This window comes from Lithobates pipiens, unplaced genomic scaffold (assembly GCF_037356315.1).
Source record: "Lithobates pipiens isolate NorthernLeopardFrog02 unplaced genomic scaffold, aLitPip1_a1.2 Scaffold_8, whole genome shotgun sequence".
Lineage (NCBI taxonomy): Eukaryota > Metazoa > Chordata > Amphibia > Anura > Ranidae > Lithobates > Lithobates pipiens.
The window spans coordinates 297,397,117-297,418,516 of NW_027507903.1; the positions used below are offsets into that span (position 1 = coordinate 297,397,117).

The 21,400-nt window shown below is 44.5% G+C and overlaps 1 protein-coding gene across 2 annotated transcripts in view; it reads right to left on the minus strand.

The window, feature by feature from the left end:
* The window catches only part of PRR7 (proline rich 7, synaptic), a 113,383-nt gene that overhangs the window by 45,252 nt on the left and 46,731 nt on the right, over positions 1 to 21,400 (minus strand). For both annotated transcript variants that reach the window (XM_077472541.1, XM_077472540.1), the window contains exon 2: positions 17,083 to 17,899. In XM_077472541.1, the coding sequence (XP_077328667.1) occupies positions 17,083 to 17,494 (412 nt within the window). In that variant the 5' untranslated portion in view covers positions 17,495 to 17,899. The remainder of the gene's footprint in view (positions 1 to 17,082; positions 17,900 to 21,400) is intronic.

The window sequence follows — 21,400 nt, forward strand, 5'->3', positions numbered from 1 at the left end:
AAAGCAGAATGCAGCATTTCTCGAAGCAAGGCCTGGAAGTGCTGCATTCTGACAGCCCTCTGCGACGGCGGTAACATTTCCGCCATTTTGTGTTTGTACCGGGGGTCTAAGTACGTTGCCACCCAGTACTGGTCCTTGACCCTCATGCTTTTTATACGGGGGTCCCTATTAAAACACTGGAGCATGAAGGCCCCCATTTGCACTAAAGTGGAAGCGGTGTGGTGGCCTGGCTCCTGCTCATCATCCAGGATAATGTCGTCCTCTTCATTCTCCTCTCCCCATCCTCGCACAACAGGGATCCCAGAAAGGTTTAAAGCATGCTCTTCTTGCTCCTGCTCATCCGCCCCGGCACCATCCTCCTCTGACTCCTCATCAGACTCCTGTTGTTGACTTGTCTCAGATAGAGTAGCCCCCCCTGGGAATTCATCCAGCATTGCGACTTCCTCATCTTCCCGCTCCTGCTCCTCCACAGCCTGATCAATGACACGACGCAATGCACGCTCCAGAAAGAAGGCATAAGGTACCATGTCACTGATGGCGCCATGGCTGCGACTGACCAGTTTGGTGATCTCCTCAAATGGCCGCAGAAGTCTGCATGTGTCGCGCATGAGCAGCCACTGGCGCGGTGAAAAAAAACCCAGCTCCCCAGAACCGTTTCTTTCGCAGAGTTCATACAGGTAGACGTTAACTGCACGTTTCTGCTGGAGCAGCCTATCAAGCATATAGAAGGTTGAGTTCCATCGCGTCGGGCAATCGCAAATAAGACGTCTGACCGGCAGATGGTGTCGCCGCTGAATGTCAGCAAGGCGAGCCATGGCCGTGTAAGATCTTCTGAAATGGGCCGAGATTTTCCTTGCCTGCCGCAAGATGTCCTGGACCCCAGGGTATTTGACAAGGAATCGCTGCACGACCAAGTTTAAGACGTGTGCCATGCACGGCACGTGCGTGATTTTGCCCTGTTTCAATGCGCTAAGCAGATTGGCACCGTTGTCACACACCACTTTACCAACTGTCAAATTGAGCGGTGTTAGCCACTCATCTGCCTGTGAACGCAAAGCTGAAAGGAGTGCCGGGCCAGTGTGGCTCTTTGCTTCCAGGCACAACAGACGCAGCACGGCATGGCAACGTCTCACCTGGCATGTGGAATAGGTTCTGGGGAGCTTGGGCGGTGCAGTGGAAGAGACGCTAGCAGCGGAAAAGGAGGAGGCAGCTGAGGAGGAGAGGGAGGAGGATGGAGTAGGAGGAGGAGAAGAAGAGTCAGGCCTGCATGCAATCCGTGGCGGTAAAACCAAATCTACACGGGTGCCACGGGTTACATGCTTGACGGCCGTCAGAAGGTTCACCCAGTGGGCAGTAAAACTGATATACCTTCCCTGCCCGTGTTTGCTAGACCACGTGTCTGTGGTCAGATGTATCTTGGCACCGACACTGTGTGCCAGAGATACATTCACTTGCCGCTGAACATGGCCATATAGCTCTGGGATGCCCTTCTCTGAGAAATACTTCCTTCCTGGGACCTTCCATTGTGGTGTTCCAATGGCCACAAATTTGCGAAAGGCCTCCGAGTCCACCAGTTTATATGGCAGTAGTTGGCGGGCTATGAGTTCTGACAAGCCAGCCGCCAACCGTTGGGCAAGAGGGTTATCCGGCGTCATCATTTTTTTACGCTCAAACATTAGGCCCACGGAAGCCTGCCTTTTTGCAGAAAAATGTGAGCTTGGCGTGATGGAAGGTGGAGTGGAGGACAATTGTGAGGAGAGAGGAGAAGGAGAAGTAGAAGACGAGGCTGGACGGTGAGAGCCTGCAGTGTGGCTTTGTGTGTTCCGTTGCTCCCACTGGGCTCGGTGATGGCTGCTCATGTGCCTTCTTAAGGCGGTCGTCCCTAGGTGAGTATTGGGCTTACCGCGACTAACGCGTTGACTGCAAAGATTGCAGATGGCAACGCTATTGTCAGCAGCGGACACGTTAAAAAAAGCCCACACTGCGGAGCCATGTGCCGGTGTCCTGGGAGCGCCAGATGTGACCGTACATGGTCGATGACTCGCTCCTGATACATTTGCAGTCTGCTTTGTCCCTGCTGTGCAATGTAAGTCATTGCTGCTTCTCCTCCCTATCTGCTGGTCCATATCTCCCTCTGAACTCCCCTCCTCTTCCTCTCTTGTGGGCACCCACGTGACATCACTAGACACGTCATCATCAACGTCACCTTCCCCACCGCTATAAGTAGAGTAGGCAGCAACACCGGGGACCAACCTCCTCCTTGGGCTGATCTGGGTACTGGCGTCAGACTGCTGAGTAGCGCTTGTTGCTACCTCCTCTTCCTGATCCAATACCAAGAGTGGCTGCGCATCAGAAATGTCCTCTTGATATGGATCGGAAAATAATTCCAGTGACTCAAGCGGAAGGTATGTGGTGGTGGTGGTGGTGGTCGTGTTGTTGGTGGTAGTGTCTTTGGGGGTGCACATAGCAGAGAGTGAAGAAGAGGGTGCAGATCGAGAGGATGAGGAGGGTGCAGAAGAGTAAGGCTGAGCGAGCCACTCAACCAAGTCTGGTGCATCCTTTAAAGTAATTGAACGCACCTTCTGCAACTTCCCACTTTGGCTCAAGCCTGTTGCTCCTGCCCTACCCCTACCACCCCTGCGGAAGGGCCTGCCTCTTCCTCTGCATGTCATTTTTTAAATGACCCTGTGACAAAACTCTTAGTCCCTATACCGCTGAAGGACTGCTGCAGTATAGGTGAGCGGTCAGCAGTGGTGCACGTCAACCCTATCTATTGTGGACCTATAGCGGTCCTTACAGAACAGCAGACTGTACCGCACTCAAGCCTATGTACCGTAGCACCCTATACCAAGTTACCAGTCCTTATAAGAACTTTTGTGGACCAAGCAGGTTGTGTGTTAGTGATTAGCAGACTGTACGTCAGTCCCTATACCAATGAAGGACTGCTGCAGTATAGGGCAGCGGTCAGCAGTAGTGCACGGCAACCCTATGTATTGTGGACCGATAGCGGTCCTTACAGAACAGCAGACTGTAACGCACTCAGGCCTATGTACCGTAGCACCCTATACCAAGTTACCAGTCCTTATAAGAACTTTTGTGGACCAAGCAGGTTGTGTGTTAGTGATTAGCAGACTGTACGTCAGTCCCTATACCAATGAAGGACTGCTGCAGTATAGGGCAGCGGTCAGCAGTAGTGCACGGCAACCCTATGTATTGTGGACCGATAGCGGTCCTTACAGAACAGCAGACTGTACTGCACTCAGGCCTATGTACCGTAGCACCCTATACCAAGTTACCAGTCCTTATAAGAACTTTTGTGGAACAAGCAGGTTGTGTGTTAGTGATTAGCAGACTGTACGTCAGTCCCTATACCGCTGAAGGACTGCTGCAGTATAGGTGAGCGGTCAGCAGTGGTGCACGTCAACCCTATCTATTGTGGACCGATAGCGGTCCTTACAGAACAGCAGACTGTAACGCACTCAGGCCTATGTACCGTAGCACCCTATACCAAGTTACCAGTCCTTATAAGAACTTTTGTGGACCAAGCAGGTTGTGTGTTAGTGATTAGCAGACTGTACGTCAGTCCCTATACCAATGAAGGACTGCTGCAGTATAGGGCAGCGGTCAGCAGTAGTGCACGGCAACCCTATGTATTGTGGACCGATAGCGGTCCTTACAGAACAGCAGACTGTACTGCACTCAGGCCTATGTACCGTAGCACCCTATACCAAGTTACCAGTCCTTATAAGAACTTTTGTGGAACAAGCAGGTTGTGTGTTAGTGATTAGCAGACTGTACGTCAGTCCCTATACCGCTGAAGGACTGCTGCAGTATAGGTGAGCGGTCAGCAGTGGTGCACGTCAACCCTATCTATTGTGGACCGATAGCGGTCCTTACAGAACAGCAGACTGTAACGCACTCAGGCCTATGTACCGTAGCACCCTATACCAAGTTACCAGTCCTTATAAGAACTTTTGTGGACCAAGCAGGTTGTGTGTTAGTGATTAGCAGACTGTACGTCAGTCCCTATACCAATGAAGGACTGCTGCAGTATAGGGCAGCGGTCAGCAGTAGTGCACGGCAACCCTATGTATTGTGGACCGATAGCGGTCCTTACAGAACAGCAGACTGTAACGCACTCAGGCCTATGTACCGTAGCACCCTATACCAAGTTACCAGTCCTTATAAGAACTTTTGTGGACCAAGCAGGTTGTGTGTTAGTGATTAGCAGACTGTACGTCAGTCCCTATACCAATGAAGGACTGCTGCAGTATAGGGCAGCGGTCAGCAGTAGTGCACGGCAACCCTATGTATTGTGGACCGATAGCGGTCCTTACAGAACAGCAGACTGTAACGCACTCAGGCCTATGTACCGTAGCACCCTATACCAAGTTACCAGTCCTTATAAGAACTTTTGTGGACCAAGCAGGTTGTGTATTAGTGTTTAGCAGACTGTACGTCAGTCCCTATACCGCTGAAGGACTGCTGCAGTATAGGGCAGCGGTCAGCAGTAGTGCACGGCAACCCTATGTATTGTGGACCGATAGCGGTCCTTACAGAACAGCAGACTGTACTGCACTCAGGCCTATGTACCGTAGCACCCTATACCAAGTTACCAGTCCTTATAAGAACTTTTGTGGAACAAGCAGGTTGTGTGTTAGTGATTAGCAGACTGTACGTCAGTCCCTATACCGCTGAAGGACTGCTGCAGTATAGGTGAGCGGTCAGCAGTGGTGCACGTCAACCCTATCTATTGTGGACCGATAGCGGTCCTTACAGAACAGCAGACTGTAACGCACTCAGGCCTATGTACCGTAGCACCCTATACCAAGTTACCAGTCCTTATAAGAACTTTTGTGGACCAAGCAGGTTGTGTGTTAGTGATTAGCAGACTGTACGTCAGTCCCTATACCAATGAAGGACTGCTGCAGTATAGGGCAGCGGTCAGCAGTAGTGCACGGCAACCCTATGTATTGTGGACCGATAGCGGTCCTTACAGAACAGCAGACTGTAACGCACTCAGGCCTATGTACCGTAGCACCCTATACCAAGTTACCAGTCCTTATAAGAACTTTTGTGGACCAAGCAGGTTGTGTGTTAGTGATTAGCAGACTGTACGTCAGTCCCTATACCAATGAAGGACTGCTGCAGTATAGGGCAGCGGTCAGCAGTAGTGCACGGCAACCCTATGTATTGTGGACCGATAGCGGTCCTTACAGAACAGCAGACTGTAACGCACTCAGGCCTATGTACCGTAGCACCCTATACCAAGTTACCAGTCCTTATAAGAACTTTTGTGGACCAAGCAGGTTGTGTGTTAGTGATTAGCAGACTGTACGTCAGTCCCTATACCAATGAAGGACTGCTGCAGTATAGGGCAGCGGTCAGCAGTAGTGCACGGCAACCCTATGTATTGTGGACCGATAGCGGTCCTTACAGAACAGCAGACTGTACTGCACTCAGGCCTATGTACCGTAGCACCCTATACCAAGTTACCAGTCCTTATAAGAACTTTTGTGGACCAAGCAGGTTGTGTGTTAGTGATTAGCAGACTGTACGTCAGTCCCTATACCGCTGAAGGACTGCTGCAGTATAGGTGAGCGGTCAGCAGTGGTGCACGTCAACCCTATCTATTGTGGACCGATAGCGGTCCTTACAGAACAGCAGACTGTAACGCACTCAGGCCTATGTACCGTAGCACCCTATACCAAGTTACCAGTCCTTATAAGAACTTTTGTGGACCAAGCAGGTTGTGTGTTAGTGATTAGCAGACTGTACGTCAGTCCCTATACCAATGAAGGACTGCTGCAGTATAGGGCAGCGGTCAGCAGTAGTGCACGGCAACCCTATGTATTGTGGACCGATAGCGGTCCTTACAGAACAGCAGACTGTAACGCACTCAGGCCTATGTACCGTAGCACCCTATACCAAGTTACCAGTCCTTATAAGAACTTTTGTGGACCAAGCAGGTTGTGTGTTAGTGATTAGCAGACTGTACGTCAGTCCCTATACCAATGAAGGACTGCTGCAGTATAGGGCAGCGGTCAGCAGTAGTGCACGGCAACCCTATGTATTGTGGACCGATAGCGGTCCTTACAGAACAGCAGACTGTACTGCACTCAGGCCTATGTACCGTAGCACCCTATACCAAGTTACCAGTCCTTATAAGAACTTTTGTGGACCAAGCAGGTTGTGTGTTAGTGATTAGCAGACTGTACGTCAGTCCCTATACCAATGAAGGACTGCTGCAGTATAGGGCAGCGGTCAGCAGTAGTGCACGGCAACCCTATGTATTGTGGACCGATAGCGGTCCTTACAGAACAGCAGACTGTACTGCACTCAGGCCTATGTACCGTAGCACCCTATACCAAGTTACCAGTCCTTATAAGAACTTTTGTGGACCAAGCAGGTTGTGTGTTAGTGATTAGCAGACTGTACGTCAGTCCCTATACCAATGAAGGACTGCTGCAGTATAGGGCAGCGGTCAGCAGTAGTGCACGGCAACCCTATGTATTGTGGACCGATAGCGGTCCTTACAGAACAGCAGACTGTAACGCACTCAGGCCTATGTACCGTAGCACCCTATACCAAGTTACCAGTCCTTATAAGAACTTTTGTGGAACAAGCAGGTTGTGTGTTAGTGATTAGCAGACTGTACGTCAGTCCCTATACCGCTGAAGGACTGCTGCAGTATAGGTGAGCGGTCAGCAGTGGTGCACGTCAACCCTATCTATTGTGGACCGATAGTGGTCCTTACAGAACAGCAGACTGTACCGCACTCAAGCCTATGTACCGTAGCACCCTATACCAAGTTACCAGTCCTTATAAGAACTTTTGTGGACCAAGCAGGTTGTGTATTAGTGTTTAGCAGACTGTACGTCAGTCCCTATACCGCTGAAGGACTGCTGCAGTATAGGGCAGCGGTCAGCAGTAGTGCACGGCAACCCTATGTATTGTGGACCGATAGCGGTCCTTACAGAACAGCAGACTGTAACGCACTCAGGCCTATGTACCGTAGCACCCTATACCAAGTTACCAGTCCTTATAAGAACTTTTGTGGACCAAGCAGGTTGTGTGTTAGTGATTAGCAGACTGTACGTCAGTCCCTATACCAATGAAGGACTGCTGCAGTATAGGGCAGCGGTCAGCAGTAGTGCACGGCAACCCTATGTATTGTGGACCGATAGCGGTCCTTACAGAACAGCAGACTGTAACGCACTCAGGCCTATGTACCGTAGCACCCTATACCAAGTTACCAGTCCTTATAAGAACTTTTGTGGACCAAGCAGGTTGTGTGTTAGTGATTAGCAGACTGTACGTCAGTCCCTATACCAATGAAGGACTGCTGCAGTATAGGGCAGCGGTCAGCAGTAGTGCACGGCAACCCTATGTATTGTGGACCGATAGCGGTCCTTACAGAACAGCAGACTGTACTGCACTCAGGCCTATGTACCGTAGCACCCTATACCAAGTTACCAGTCCTTATAAGAACTTTTGTGGACCAAGCAGGTTGTGTATTAGTGTTTAGCAGACTGTGCGTCAGTCCCTATACCGCTGAAGGACTGCTGCAGTATAGGGCAGCGGTCAGCAGTAGTGCACGGCAACCCTATGTATTGTGGACCGATAGCGGTCCTTACAGAACAGCAGACTGTACCGCACCCAAGCCTATGTACCGTAGCACCCTAGACAGACCAAGTTACCAGTCCTGATAAAGAGCTTTGTGGAACAAGTGAGTTGTGAATGATTAGCAGACTGCAGCAGAAGGGCAGCAGTCAAGTATAATATTCTTTCTATATTTGGAAGAAAGAATATTATACGTGTACAAGCCTATTACCGTACCACTGATACCAGTCCTGAAAAGAACCTTTGTGGAACTAATAGTAACAGCAAGTCTTTAAAATTATCCTCACTGCCTGACACACTGCTTCCTGCCTGTCCCTATACAAATTGGCAAAAAAGAGTAGGCTGGAACGATTAGCTGGAACAGCTCTTTTGTGGACCTGATAGTAACAGCTAATGATGATGATGATGATGATGATGAAGAAAGACTAATCTGGCTGAGCTGTCCCTAAAATAGCAGCATACAGCGCTCTGTCCCTTTATCTAAACTGACAAAAGAAACTCAGGCTGCTGACCTAACACCTATACCAGTCCTGAAAAGAACTTTTGTGTACCAAATAGCTAGCGTTTTCTCTGTCCCTACTCCACACAGGATCCTTTCCCTACAGTGACAGAAGAAAGAATGTAAAATGGCCACCGGATCGGGTGTATTTATAGGTTAGGGGGAATGTCCAAGTGTCCATGAGCTGTCATGTCTCAATTGGTTGTCCTGTAACACATGATAAACGTGTCACGAAAGGTTAAAGTTCTTGTATACATTAAACACGTAAGTCCGCCGGGGCGAACGACGGAAAAAGGCGTTCGAACCCGCGGACGGCGAAAGTCGGAAATTCGCCGCGAAACGACCGCCGGGCGAACCGTTCGGCCATCACTACTTCCAGGAACATAGACTGGTCTATAGCAGCGCCGCTCAGCCAATCACAGCAAGCAATGTATTCTAATGAAATGTCTTGCTGTGATTGGCTGAGCAGCACTGCTGTAGACCAGACTGTGACTAGGCTGTGTTCCGGGAAATCTTCACCCATAACGGAACACAGTGTGGTATACTGTATGACTATGTATGTAGGTGCAGCCAATCGGCTCCCAGTACTTTTTTCAAAGCTTTGAACAAGCAAAGTTAGAACTTCGAAGCTCATTGGCTAATATACACAGCTGCGCTAAATTTTTCAATCTCTCCAATTTTAGTAAATAAATTCCACAATCTCCAGTACTTGGAAGTGAGCCCCAGACTGTTACCTACATTTTTCCCTGCTGGCTTCACTGGACATGCCTCGCCTTGATGCCCTCTTATGACTAGGGAAATCAGTGAATACACTGTCTGAAATAAAATAAGACAGAGGGTGCACCAGCCTAGTGCATTATTTTTAAGAAAGACCTCTCTTTGTTAATTAAAAACAGTGGTAAGTATTATACAACAAACCAACAGGTATACTCTATCAACCTTGTCGTCAAAGTAAGCTTCCAGTCCACAATACATCATTTATATCACATCACCTATAGAACTGGAAAACCCAACAAGCTAACATATTTTGAGGACTTGCCTCTCCTCGGAGCTCTGGCTCTAAGGAAGAGGCAAGTCCATGAAACACATTAGCCTGTTGGTTTTTCCAGTTGTCCCACTCCCATTATGTGATATGAATGATGATGTATCATCACTTGGACTGGCAGCTGATGTTTTACTTTGACAACAAGCTTTGATACAACTGACCTGACGGCTTGTTAATAGTATGATGTCTATACTAGCCCTTGCTGCCTTTGTCTTGTTTTATGGTTCTTCCATTTTTGAACAATAAACAGTGCAAATACCGTACGTCTACACAAACATAGACGCTCTTAGTCTTTGACATTTTTTATTATGCCTGCTTTCTTTTTCTTTTTTTTATTATTAAACTGGTCGTAAACCCTTTACAACCACTTTAAACTGCACGGTTTAGGAGATATCCCTGTATTTGACGTCATGCAGCAAATGTGCACTTAAGCCAACTGAAGCAATGGCAGTATGTGCCGTTGATTCAGTTGTACTGTGCCGTTTGCGGTGGCTCCCGCGTGCGGGAATGACGACATCGTGGCTCCGGCCAGAGCCGTGATACCCGAAAGCAAGCCCCAAGGGACATGTCAGTGGCCTGAGGGGGAGACGAGGATGGCTGCGGGGAATTCGTTCTCGGGTAAGTAATTCATATTGAGCTAGAATGCTATGCATTCTAGCTCATTATGCCTTTATCTTGCAGGGTGTGTTTTTATTTTTTTTGTGCAGGAGGGTTTACTTCCTCTTTAATGTGCAGCATATGTACTGTAAGTTTCTTTATTTTTATATTTATTTTATTTTCTGTGTCCAATTATGTGGGTTACTTTTTATTAAAGTACTTATCTTACGTTACTATATTGTATTTTTTATTCATTAAATTCATTATAATTAAAGTTGAATATAATACAATTTTATATATCAAAATTGTACTTTTTTTTAAAAAACTGTCAGTTTCAGATACGGCACCAAAATTTCCATTCAGTGCACCCCTAGTTGAAAATATATACTTATACAAATTGTCTTCTTATGCCTAGTACACACAGTGAGAAAATTGGAGGAAGATTACCGCTTTTGAAGCAATTCTACAGTAATCTGATCATTAGTACATAGCTTTTTAGAGCTGATCATGACAATTAATGCACAAATATCCAAGTGGACAAACAGGAAAAATTTTCTTGTACGATACCAGAACAAACAACTTTTGTTTAATCAGTACAGTATGCCTCCCAAAAAAAGACCACACATGCTCAGAAATGAAAGAATACATTACAATACAATTCATTATATCACTTCTGAAGGTGTATTCTGTTGTACGAGAAATTTAGTAACTTTAGTAACCTATTGGTTTTCGATATGGAGACTAGCATGCAAAAAAAAAAACAGATGATCATTCGTCTGATATTCTCATTGTGTAAACGAGGCTTAAAGTATAACTTAAGGCAAAACTTTTTTTTTTGTTCTGGATAAGTGGAGAAAAATTAGAACCCCTGTCAGTTGCTATTGCTGTCGGTGCCCCTGTTAGCGAGATTCACCCTCTATATTTGTTCTGTTTGCCATTATGACGGTCATTATCATTGAAACTGAAAGTAAAAGAAAATCACAAATTTAGGGTTGTCCCCAGAAAAGTAATAGAGGGGAAAAAATTCTAATGGGGACACTGGTTCTGATAACTTGGAGGTTCCCGAGGAATTCATTTGATTTACAGAGTTTTCCTCTCACTTCCTGTTTGGCTATGGGACAGGAAGTGAAGGGAAATCTCCACAATGGGACACACATGGCGGGAAAAAAAAACCTGACGGGGGTTATAACTCTCCCTTGATTTAACCAGAATGAAAAAAAACTTTTTGCCTATAGTTCTACTTTAATTCACACTTTGGATTTACTAAAACTGGAACACCCAGAATCAGGTGAAGCTATGCATAGTAACCAATCGGCCTCCAGGTTTTTGGCTGGGTTCACACTAGAACACACAGCGGCTCACGGAAGGAGTCCAGTGCATCTCCATTCACCGAATAAGGTCCAATTTCGGCCCGAATTTTGGCTGAATCTGTACCTGAAACAGACCAAAAGATGTACAGGGCTCCTGTGCAATTCACACCGGAGCCAGTCACAATCTCCTGCTATGCAAATCCTGCATCCAAATTGCATAGGTGTGAACCCAGACTTATTGTCAAAGCTTAAATTAACAATCTGAAGTTAAAAGCTTGTTGGCTAGTATGCACAGCTGCACAGATTTTGTTTTCTCCAGTTTTAGTTAATCCTCCCCAAGGTGAAGCTGTGATTGCTTTGAATACCCAATGTGCACATGTTTGGACATTCAAAGGGAACACAGCTTCACCCATGTACCAACATTCTCTTTGCAATGTGAACAGTTTCTACTCCTTAAAGTGATACTAAAGTCTTGTTTGTTTTTCGTTAAAAACAACAAACATGTTCTACTTGCTCTGTGCAGTGGTTTTGCACAGAGCAGCCCAGATCCACCTCTTCTCGGGTCCCTCCCTGGGACTCCTGGCCTCTCCTTCATGCTGCGTGCCCCATAGCAAGCTGCACCCGAGCCAAACCGCAGCTCCCTGTGTCCATTCAGACACAGAGCTGCAGCCTTGCCCCACCCCCTTTCTTTTCTCATTGGCTGACTGACTTTGACAGCAGTGGGTGCCAACTGGGACGTGCTCTGCTCTTTCAGCCAATGAGGAGGGGAGTTTCGGGCAGCCGAGACACAACTGCAACATTGCTGGATTTAGGTGGACCTCAGGTAATTAGGGGGAGCTGCTGCACGCAGAAGGCTTTTTATCTTAGTGCATAGAATGCACTAAGATAAAAAAAAAAAAAAAACTTCTGCCTTTACAATCACTTTAAATAAGTAACTCATCCCTACAGTTTGTTGACATTTGCAGCAGTCAGTCACTCCCGGATACATTGTATGTGATGTATACATAGTTACTTTATCTCTGGAAGTTAGCAGACTGCAATCATTTCTTTTCTAATTACTATTGTTAGTTCTGTATGGTTACTTCTCAGTCAATGACAGTTCAGGGATAATGTGGGATAAAGAACATATACGTGTTGTGCTGATGTTTGTACTGCTGTACATTTGGAGAGAAGTGCCACAACCACATACCTGCAATACTTTGAGGGATTCATTTTGCAATGCCTTCTTCTCCCTGTTTCATTTACACACAAGCAGGGGCAGATGTCTCTTTGTATTATTGCTTTACTACATTTTGTTACTACATTTTACTACAGTAGAGTATATTGTAGCCTAAAAACATCTTAGAGAACCCTAAGAACTTTCAATTTTGCCCCATTCTCACAACAGCTGGTTAATTTGCACAGAACTATTGGACATGCAGTTTTGCTGGTCGTAAAACGATGCCAATTTTTTAGGGGTCCCTTACACTTGAGGTACCCTGTGAAGGGGGATCCACATTGGATTGCTCTTCATAGGGCATTTGACGGGTGGTGAGGACATGACATGTTTGTTTTAACCGCTAAAACCTGCACCATCGAGCCGCAACCACTCACACTGCACAATTCAGTTTGCATTTTAGCCATGATACGATGCAAAACATCACGGCCGTGTCATGTGTATATCCCTGTCTGCTGTCTTTATAGCTGGTGCAGTGGTAAAAACACAACCCCCAACCACAAGTGTTAGTGAGGCCTTCAAAACAGACTCCTTTGTGTTATGCGTTCACTGAAAAGAATATATATTTTCATGTGCAGTTACTTAATGTACCTGAATGTGTTTTTATATTAGCTCGCTACACATATGAACATTTGATGCCTTTTGGCCAGACCCATTGGCTAATAACTACAATCTCTGGCTGACCAGCTATAAACTCTGACTATCCATTGGCTTAGTGGTGGTGATGTCCTTGTCAATCTTTCAGTCGGATGGACCAGAGTACATGACTGATGTAAGGGAGCTAAATATATAGGACTGGGATCAAGGCTGTATTACAATACTTACATATTATATAGAATGTTAATGTTTTATTTATACATATTGTAAAATACATATACACATGTATTTATTTTGCTCCTTTATTTTACTATTGGTATATAATCAGGGCTGGTTTTGGATTAGCACTTTATAATTATATTATATTGGAATTATCTAAAAAATACACAGGGTTAGCAGTCACTAAGCCTTTTCTATATGACCACACTAAGCAGGTGAGCACAGCGTGGTCAGTTCTCTAGCTATGCTGGGAACTCAGCCTGCTCTCCTCCAATGATCAGACTTGTCCTGACACCCTTCCCCTGCACGGCTTTTCACTGGGAAGCTCAGTTTCCCGCTGCTTCTCCCCCCTCCAGATCTTAAGCCTCTTTCACACTGGGGTGGTGCGGGCATCAGCGGTAAAACGGCGCTATGCCAGCAGTATAGCCGCGCTGCCCCACTGATTTCAATGAGTAGGAGCGGTTTTGGAGCGGTGAATACACCACACCTTCACTGCTCCAAAGATGCTGCTAGCAGGACTTTTTTTACCGTCCTGCTAGCGCACCGCTCCAGTGTGAAAGCCCTCCGGCTTTCACACTGGAGTGAAAGGAGCCGCTTATTTCAGGCGCTATTTTTAGCGCTGTAGCGCCTGAAAAACAACTCAGTGTAAAAGGGACCTTATGCCGCTGAGAACAGAGGGAATGTGATCACTTATAAAAAAGGGAAAAAAAGGTATTTATCATTTTATTTTTTTTATCTATATGTTTTGCCCTTCATTTATATTTCAAACTAAATAGGTTGCTTTACAAATTGATAATTTACAACCACTTTAAGCCGGCTATACACTAAAATAATTTTATTTCAAAATCTTCATTTTACCAACATTTGTTTCATTTTCATATCATTAAGAGAGTCAAATCAACATTCGTTTTTGACAGCAATAATGAGAAAAATCAAAGGATCAGGATGCAAATTTTTTCTCCAATGAACCAATTTCTAACAGTGAATTTGGTTTTTGTTTGGTACCGTCCAATGCTTAACCTCCTTAGCGGTATTCCCGAGTGTGGCTCGGGGGGGGGGGATTTTCAGTACCAAAAGTGGTGACCTCGAGCCACACTCAGGATTGCATCGCAAGAACTAGGCAAAGTTACTTGCCTTGTCCCCAGGATCCTGCGATGTCTCCCTGCTGTGTGTGCGAGCTGTCATCTGCCAAATTGGTCACAGTGCCGAGCTCCGTTCCCTGTGAGCGTTGAGACGAACGGGGACGGAGAACAGTGCCAAATTATAAAAGTAAAAAACACAGAACATATAAAGTACCCTGTAATCTTAGAGATTACATTACTGTATCAAATTATTTCACATCCCTTTTGTCCCTAATGCTTTGTCCAGTGCCCTGCATGCAGTTTTATATTATAAAAACTGTTCTTTCTGCCTAGAAACTGGAGATTGTCCATAGCAACCAAAAAGTGTCCCTTTACATCAAAAGCGGTTTTACACCAGCTAGAAAACAGTGATAATAAATCCAAATCACTTTCAGAATTGAGAAATAGTGTATCGTGGAGAAATCCATCATCAAACACTAAAAGTAATTACAGCGACAATTCTGCAACTGAGCAAATTTCAGTGTTTTTGATTTGATTACATTATTGAAATATTTTATTATTATTATATTATTATTTGTTATAATTATTTATAGTTATTTATTATATTATAATTTATGATTTTGTGTTTCAAACTTTATTATACCTGGGATGTCTACTAGACTCTTGCTTTCTTTCCTAAGAATTGCAGGCCTACAATATAAAACGCCAAATTTTCATGCAAAACAATTGTATTGCTTTGAGTATCAAAAATCTCAAATAATCATACCGCCAAGGAGGTTAATAGATAGGCTTCTTTCACATGGGCTTTCCAATCAGGTCCACCTGTCAGTTTTTCAGGTGGACCTAATCGGTCCCTTATTCACTCCTATGGAGCGGTGGATGTCAGCGATGACATGTCTGCTGACACCCGTTGCTATCTGATCCTGTCTGTGAAAAGACGGATGGTGACTATATTTTCCATCCGTCTGGTGGATCGGATCAGATCAAAACAGACAGGCGGTCCGTATTCATCCACTCTCCCCATAGAGGACAGCGGGACTCTGACAGGTCTGTCTCAGCACAGTGAGCAGAGAAGGACCTGTTATCCGCCTGCTCAGTAGGGATCAGCAGATCAATTCCCCCGCTGAGCGCAGACCACTCGAGTAAAAGGACCCATATGGCACTGTTCAAAGCATCTTGCATATAATCCCACTGGCTCTCTCTTTGCTCACGGGCTGGTTCCTCAAGGAGCACATTTAGCTCCATCCTCCCACAGCAACACAAAGCCCGGGCTTTGCTCAAGGGTTGGTTCCTCAAGGAGCTAATTTAGCTACATCCTCCCAGAGCAACATAAAGCCTGAGCTTGCACTCTGTGTGTATCAATCACATTTCAAAGTGAAAGTACAAGTTTCATCCATAGTTCCTGCTCATTGGCCACACACCTCTTATGCATTTCACTCTATGATAAAGCCCAATCTGTGTGAAACGCATCGGTGTGACATAGGCCAATGGGCAGGGACTGTAGCTGAAGCTTGTACTTTCAATTTAAAATGTGCTTGATAAACACAGAGTGCAGCCTGGGGATTTAGATTACTTGTAGTACTATGTCCATTTTGAAATGCTCAAAGATATTTCATGTAACAATTTTCAGTTTGTTAGAAATGTGATAAGGTTGAGAACACTGTCCTTTGTCAAGAGTCGAACAGAGATAGTGGTCTAATTTATCTGGGAAATGATGAGTATTCGAAGCCAAGAATGAAGTTTATACCCTTTACTCACTCAAAAATCCCTATCTTTGAATTGGATTTTTTATGGCAGGTACATGAGGTTAAAATATAGTAAGGTTTGCATTTAGCAACGTTGTTTTAAGGAAAGCTTGACAGCTCTGCTAGACATGTATACTGAAATCCAGTGCAAAGGTCTCTAATATCCACATTTTCTTAGAAGTATAAAAAACTGATGGCAGTAAAAGTTCAAGTGGTCCATCGACAAATATATCTTTCTTTGTTCATCTCCGTTACACAGAAAATGGTCAGATTATTAATTTACAGAATAACGATAACATTGTTTTGCTTGTAGCTGAGCTCAGAGGACGTGACAAGGAAACTGCATTTATGACATAATCAAAAGATATTTATTCTAGCCCTATTTTGGAAATTTGGCAGGTTGGTTGTACCCAAGTTGATCAAAGGTATATCAGCCCAAACAGTTTTCTTTATTAGTATTAGTATTAGGAGCAGGAGGGGGAAGCCATCCCCGCCGTGAGAAGACAGTGATTATCACTAGGGGCTATAGCAGCCATTTACGATAATCGGAAGCAAATCCAGTAGGCTGGTTGAACCAAAGTTGATTAATCAATCAACTTGATACATTTAGCCTGCCCATTAATGGTTTGAATCTTGGCCGGTTTCTGCTGAACCCACCGAGATTCACATCGTGTATGGGCGACTTAAGGGCAAAGTTTAGTTGAATGGACTGTGGATTCATGTTTTATTTTCGTTTTAAAGGCTGGCAGGTATATCAGCCCAAACTGTTTTCTTTATTATTTTTCCATAAAGCGGGGAGCGTAAGACCCTCTTTGTGAAATTTCTCTCCCAAATGACACCATGAGGGCAAACCTCACCAATGTTGACACACATACCACTGAAATAGGCAAAACTCCTCTCCATTTTTTTTTTAAAGATATATTATTGCATTGTGTGTCTCTGTTTGAGAGATTTCTCATCACTTCTTGTCCAACCAACAAGAAGGGATGAGAAGATGTGAAGTAATAAAAAACACTTACAAGCAACAATAAAAACCTAACAGAAGACTAATCTTCCCCCATGCTATGTAAAAATAGTTTGGTTCACAGTCGGACTTTGGGCAGATATAGTAGTGATGACAATAGCTATGCGTGGGTTGCTCCTGCTTACCATTCCTGCGTGTAGCGGACCATGGTCGAGCTTGTGCTGCTGCTGGTGGTTGTTGTGGTGGTGGTTGGGCAGCCTGTTGTGCCCGAATCCGATGTGCCACAGGGATACGGGGGCTGCTGACATACTCCTCGTACTGAAGTGGTTCAATGTGCACAGAGCGTAGACTCTGCTCCCGCAGCCTTTCTTCTCTACGTCTCTTCATGCGGCGTCTTAGAAAACTGCACAGGCAACACAGCAGTACTATGAGTCCCCAGATAAGCCAGAAACCAGCGAAACAACTGAGAAAAGTGTATGTGCCCTGAGACATAACCATCTTATTCTGCCATACAGAGGGGCACGAACCCCCAAACACGCACTGCAGATTTACAGACGGGGGCACCAGGGTCAGGTATTCTTTGTGCAAAGATGGCATATCATTCCCAGCTCCTTCTTTCCGTAACCTTATTATTCATTTACTCTTCATCTTGTGCTTTGTTCTTGTGGTGATTACCGTTCATTAATCATTTTGTTCGCAGACTGCTTGGGGTTAGCTTTCTGAAGTCCAATCGATTAAAAACAGTTAGCATTTGGTAAACATAACCTGAAGTTTATTTTATATTGAGCGCAAATTATGGAAATCAGTTTATGTCAGGAAGCATAGTGCACGATTTTGGAAAATTTATCTTTGGATGATCTTATTAAATGTTTGTAGAAACCGGGGATATGGCTTTTAGAAAAGTCTAAAGAGGTCTTCCCTGGATAACATTCTTTTATAAAATTTCTGATTTATCTTGAAGTTGTGTTTCCTTTGTCCAGGACGTTATTGTTAGCGTATAATCTGCAAACAAAAAGAATGAATATATATTCAATTATGAAAAAATAAAATGCTTAATTGTGCATTAAAGTCATTAAAACACAGTACATTCTGATACACAACAGGACCGGTATACACTCCTAGAAAGTAAAGTTAAACTCCAGGCAGACATTGTTTAATTTTAGAGTGGAGATGAGTTGCTTGTTTAAGCTGATGTCCCTCAAAATTATTTCTTTCCTCTTCTTGTCCTCCTTTTACTGGAACAGGAAGTTGGGAAAAATGTCTCCAATAGATGCATGAATACTAATACAAGTACCAGTTCAGCATCAAGATGTGTCAGGAAGTCACTGAGACAGGAGGAAAGAGGAAATCTCCCCAATGATGATATCAACAACAATAAAAACCAATAAAGGATCCAAGCCATCTGTATTCTGTTTAAAATGAAAAACATGAATTTTGGCTGGAGATGGCCCAAAAAGTATATATGAACAACATACAAATCAATGTGTTAGGTGCATGGATGCCAAAAACCATACAAAGCAATCTTTCATTTTATACCCATTTTGTAGCAATGCAGAACCATTTGAGAATTTGCACATACAGTATACAAACATAAAGCAGGACTGACCACAGTCTTGGTTTATTTACCCCCATAGGGGGTATTTACTAAAACTGGTGCACACAGAATCTGGCACAGCTCTGCATAGTAACCAGCTAACCAGCTAACTGAAGTTAGAAGCTAAATGGTTACTATGCACACCTCTCTACTTATCCTCTCCATGTTCCTACTCTATCCTTCACTTCTCCCTCAGTCAAGTGCTGGCAGTATGCCCATTCCTGTGAGACCAGCCTGTCTTTTACATGCCCCCATCAGGCAGGCTGGGCTCACAGTACTCCAGGTCTAAGCAGCAGCAATCACAGCTTATTACATTTACAGTACAGTCCTGGAACAATGCCCACCTACCCGCCACCATTGGAGAAAGAAGAAGTGACGTCAGGCCAGCTAAATCCTGCAGGAAAAGGGTATTTTCTTCTTTTTAATAAAAATATTTTGGGGAGCAGGTGGCAGAGGGAATGCTGGAGTTCCGCTTTAATTTTAGGCCGGATGCACAGCTATGTGTTGATGGCAATGTGTTGAAAACTGCTGCATGATAACATGCAGTTATATGCACTATATATGCACTATACAAGTGTTGGCAGCAGTGGTGTAGCATTGGGGGTGCAAGGGGGGCCACCGCCTCGGGTGCAAAATTTAGAGGGGCGCTGTCACGAGTGTGGACTGTCTACCGCGGGGATAAAAGCCCCTTATTAAACTTATGAGCTGAGGACAGATAGGCTGGCTGCCTGAGAGCCTGGGACTGGGAAGAATAGTTCCACCAAGCCCACCTCCTCCTTGGCCTAGCCCCCCTGACCTCAGAGATCAGAAGCGGCAGACGCAGCATCTCCCATGCCTCCAGGGCATGGATTGCTTGAACTTCCTCTCTGCACTAACATGAGGCCCAGAGAACAGGCTGACTGAGGACCCTGAGCACTTGCGAGGAGGCGCACGTTGCCAGGGAGCCACTAGAAGGATCAAAGCACCCCCGGATCAAGGAGACAGACTGGCATGGAAGGTAGGGCTAGCAGTCTCTCTAATGTCCCCCTCAGGCCCCCCTCCCTCTCTCAGCCCCCCCCCTTTACCTCAGCTCTACCGTCTCTCTGATCCCAACGTCTCTCTCTGCCTCTCTCTCAGTGAATCCAAATCACCAGTGCTGCAAAAACACATAATTGTGCAAATATATAAATAAATAAACAAACTAATTTTATATAATAATCAATAAAAAGTTCATCCATTGCCATAAAGTCCATTCATAGCCATGTTTTTTGGATGCTTTTTAATGATTATTATATAAAAATATGTTTGTTTATTTATATATTTGCACAATATTGTGTGTTCTTGTAGCACTGGTCATTTGGATTCACTACCCAGTAGGGCTATCTTAGAATTATTGTATTTGATGAATTGTTATATGACATTTTCTGTGCTTTATTTGCACAATGAGGTTGAGGTTTCTTGCAGCACTGGTGATTAGATCATAATATTTCACTTAATGGGAGCTACATATAGTATGTCATATTCACACTATAATACTTGTTGCAGCACTGTGCCGTTGGGGTGTAGCTCCCATTAACTGAAATATTATAAAATCCCCCCCACCTAATGCCTATGATGGCTAACGTGTAGAAAAGATGTAAACACCTATTTTCAGGCTGTCCAGTCATGTTATTCCCTGTGTGAGCCAGTGGTGTATGCAGGAGAGAGGAGGGAGCGCCAACAACAGATGGGACATATGAACCTATGCATGATGTCACCACTCCAGGCTTTACCAGTCATTGTGAAGCACGCTCTCCTCTCCCCTACAGCCACCACTGTCTCACACAGGGAATCATGTGACCAGACTGGAGCTAGCTGAAAATAGGAAAGTCTGTGGGTCAAGGGGGCGCAAATTACTTGCCTCGCCCTGAGCGCTGACAAACCACACTACTCCACTGCTTGGCAGTCATTCTAATTGGCACCTCAGTGCATATGAATAGTAAAAACAAACATGCATGCGCTTCGAGCACACTATAACAAACAAATGTGAATGCCCTGTGCATTGTGATGAACTTTGTTGCCCAAGAGTAGAAAATGTGTTTTTTTTTCCTGTATTCAGGGACCATTAAAAGTAAACAGGTGTGAATGTGGCCTCAAAGCAAAAACAAAGCTGCAAGCACTTAGACCAATTTCAATTGATTTGTGGGGATTAAACTGATAATGAGGCAATTAGACAGGTAGGAAATGCAATAATTTTTACTGGTGTATAATATATTACACAATTTTGGGGGTTATTTACTAAAGGCAAATCCACTTTGCACTGCCAGTGCACTTGAAAGTGCGGTCACTGTAGATCCGAGGGGGATGTGCAAAGAAAATTTAAAAAAGCATTTTAGCTTGCACATGATTGGATGATAAAATCAGCAGAGCTTCCCCTCATTTCAGATCTACCCCTCAGATTTAAAGCAACTGCACTTCCAAGTACACTTGTAGTGCAAAGTGGATTTGCCGTTCGTAAATAACTCCCTTTGTTCCAACCTGATTTTTAACAGTATGTAGGAAAATAATCCAGTGAATGATAATTACTTTACAACATTTGCAATAAATAAGAGACTAATTTGGGCCAAATAAAAAATAGCAATGTGTATGGCATGTTGAAAAAACATACTTCCATTTATGGCATCACAATGAAAACTTAATTTTGCTATTACACCTTGAAATGATAACCAGGGAGAATACAGTCATTTTCACTTATATTAACTAATGTCGTATATACTACACAAAATGATATATATTTGAAACATGACTTTTCTTCATACTAGATTTTGTAAATAAGGCCCCTTTTCTTTGGAGAGCCTTGATACATATCCCTTCTGTCAGATCTGGATGTGCCAATTTTGCAATATTGCAGCTAATTATTTCACAAGCAGTTTTTGAGGAATATTAATGAG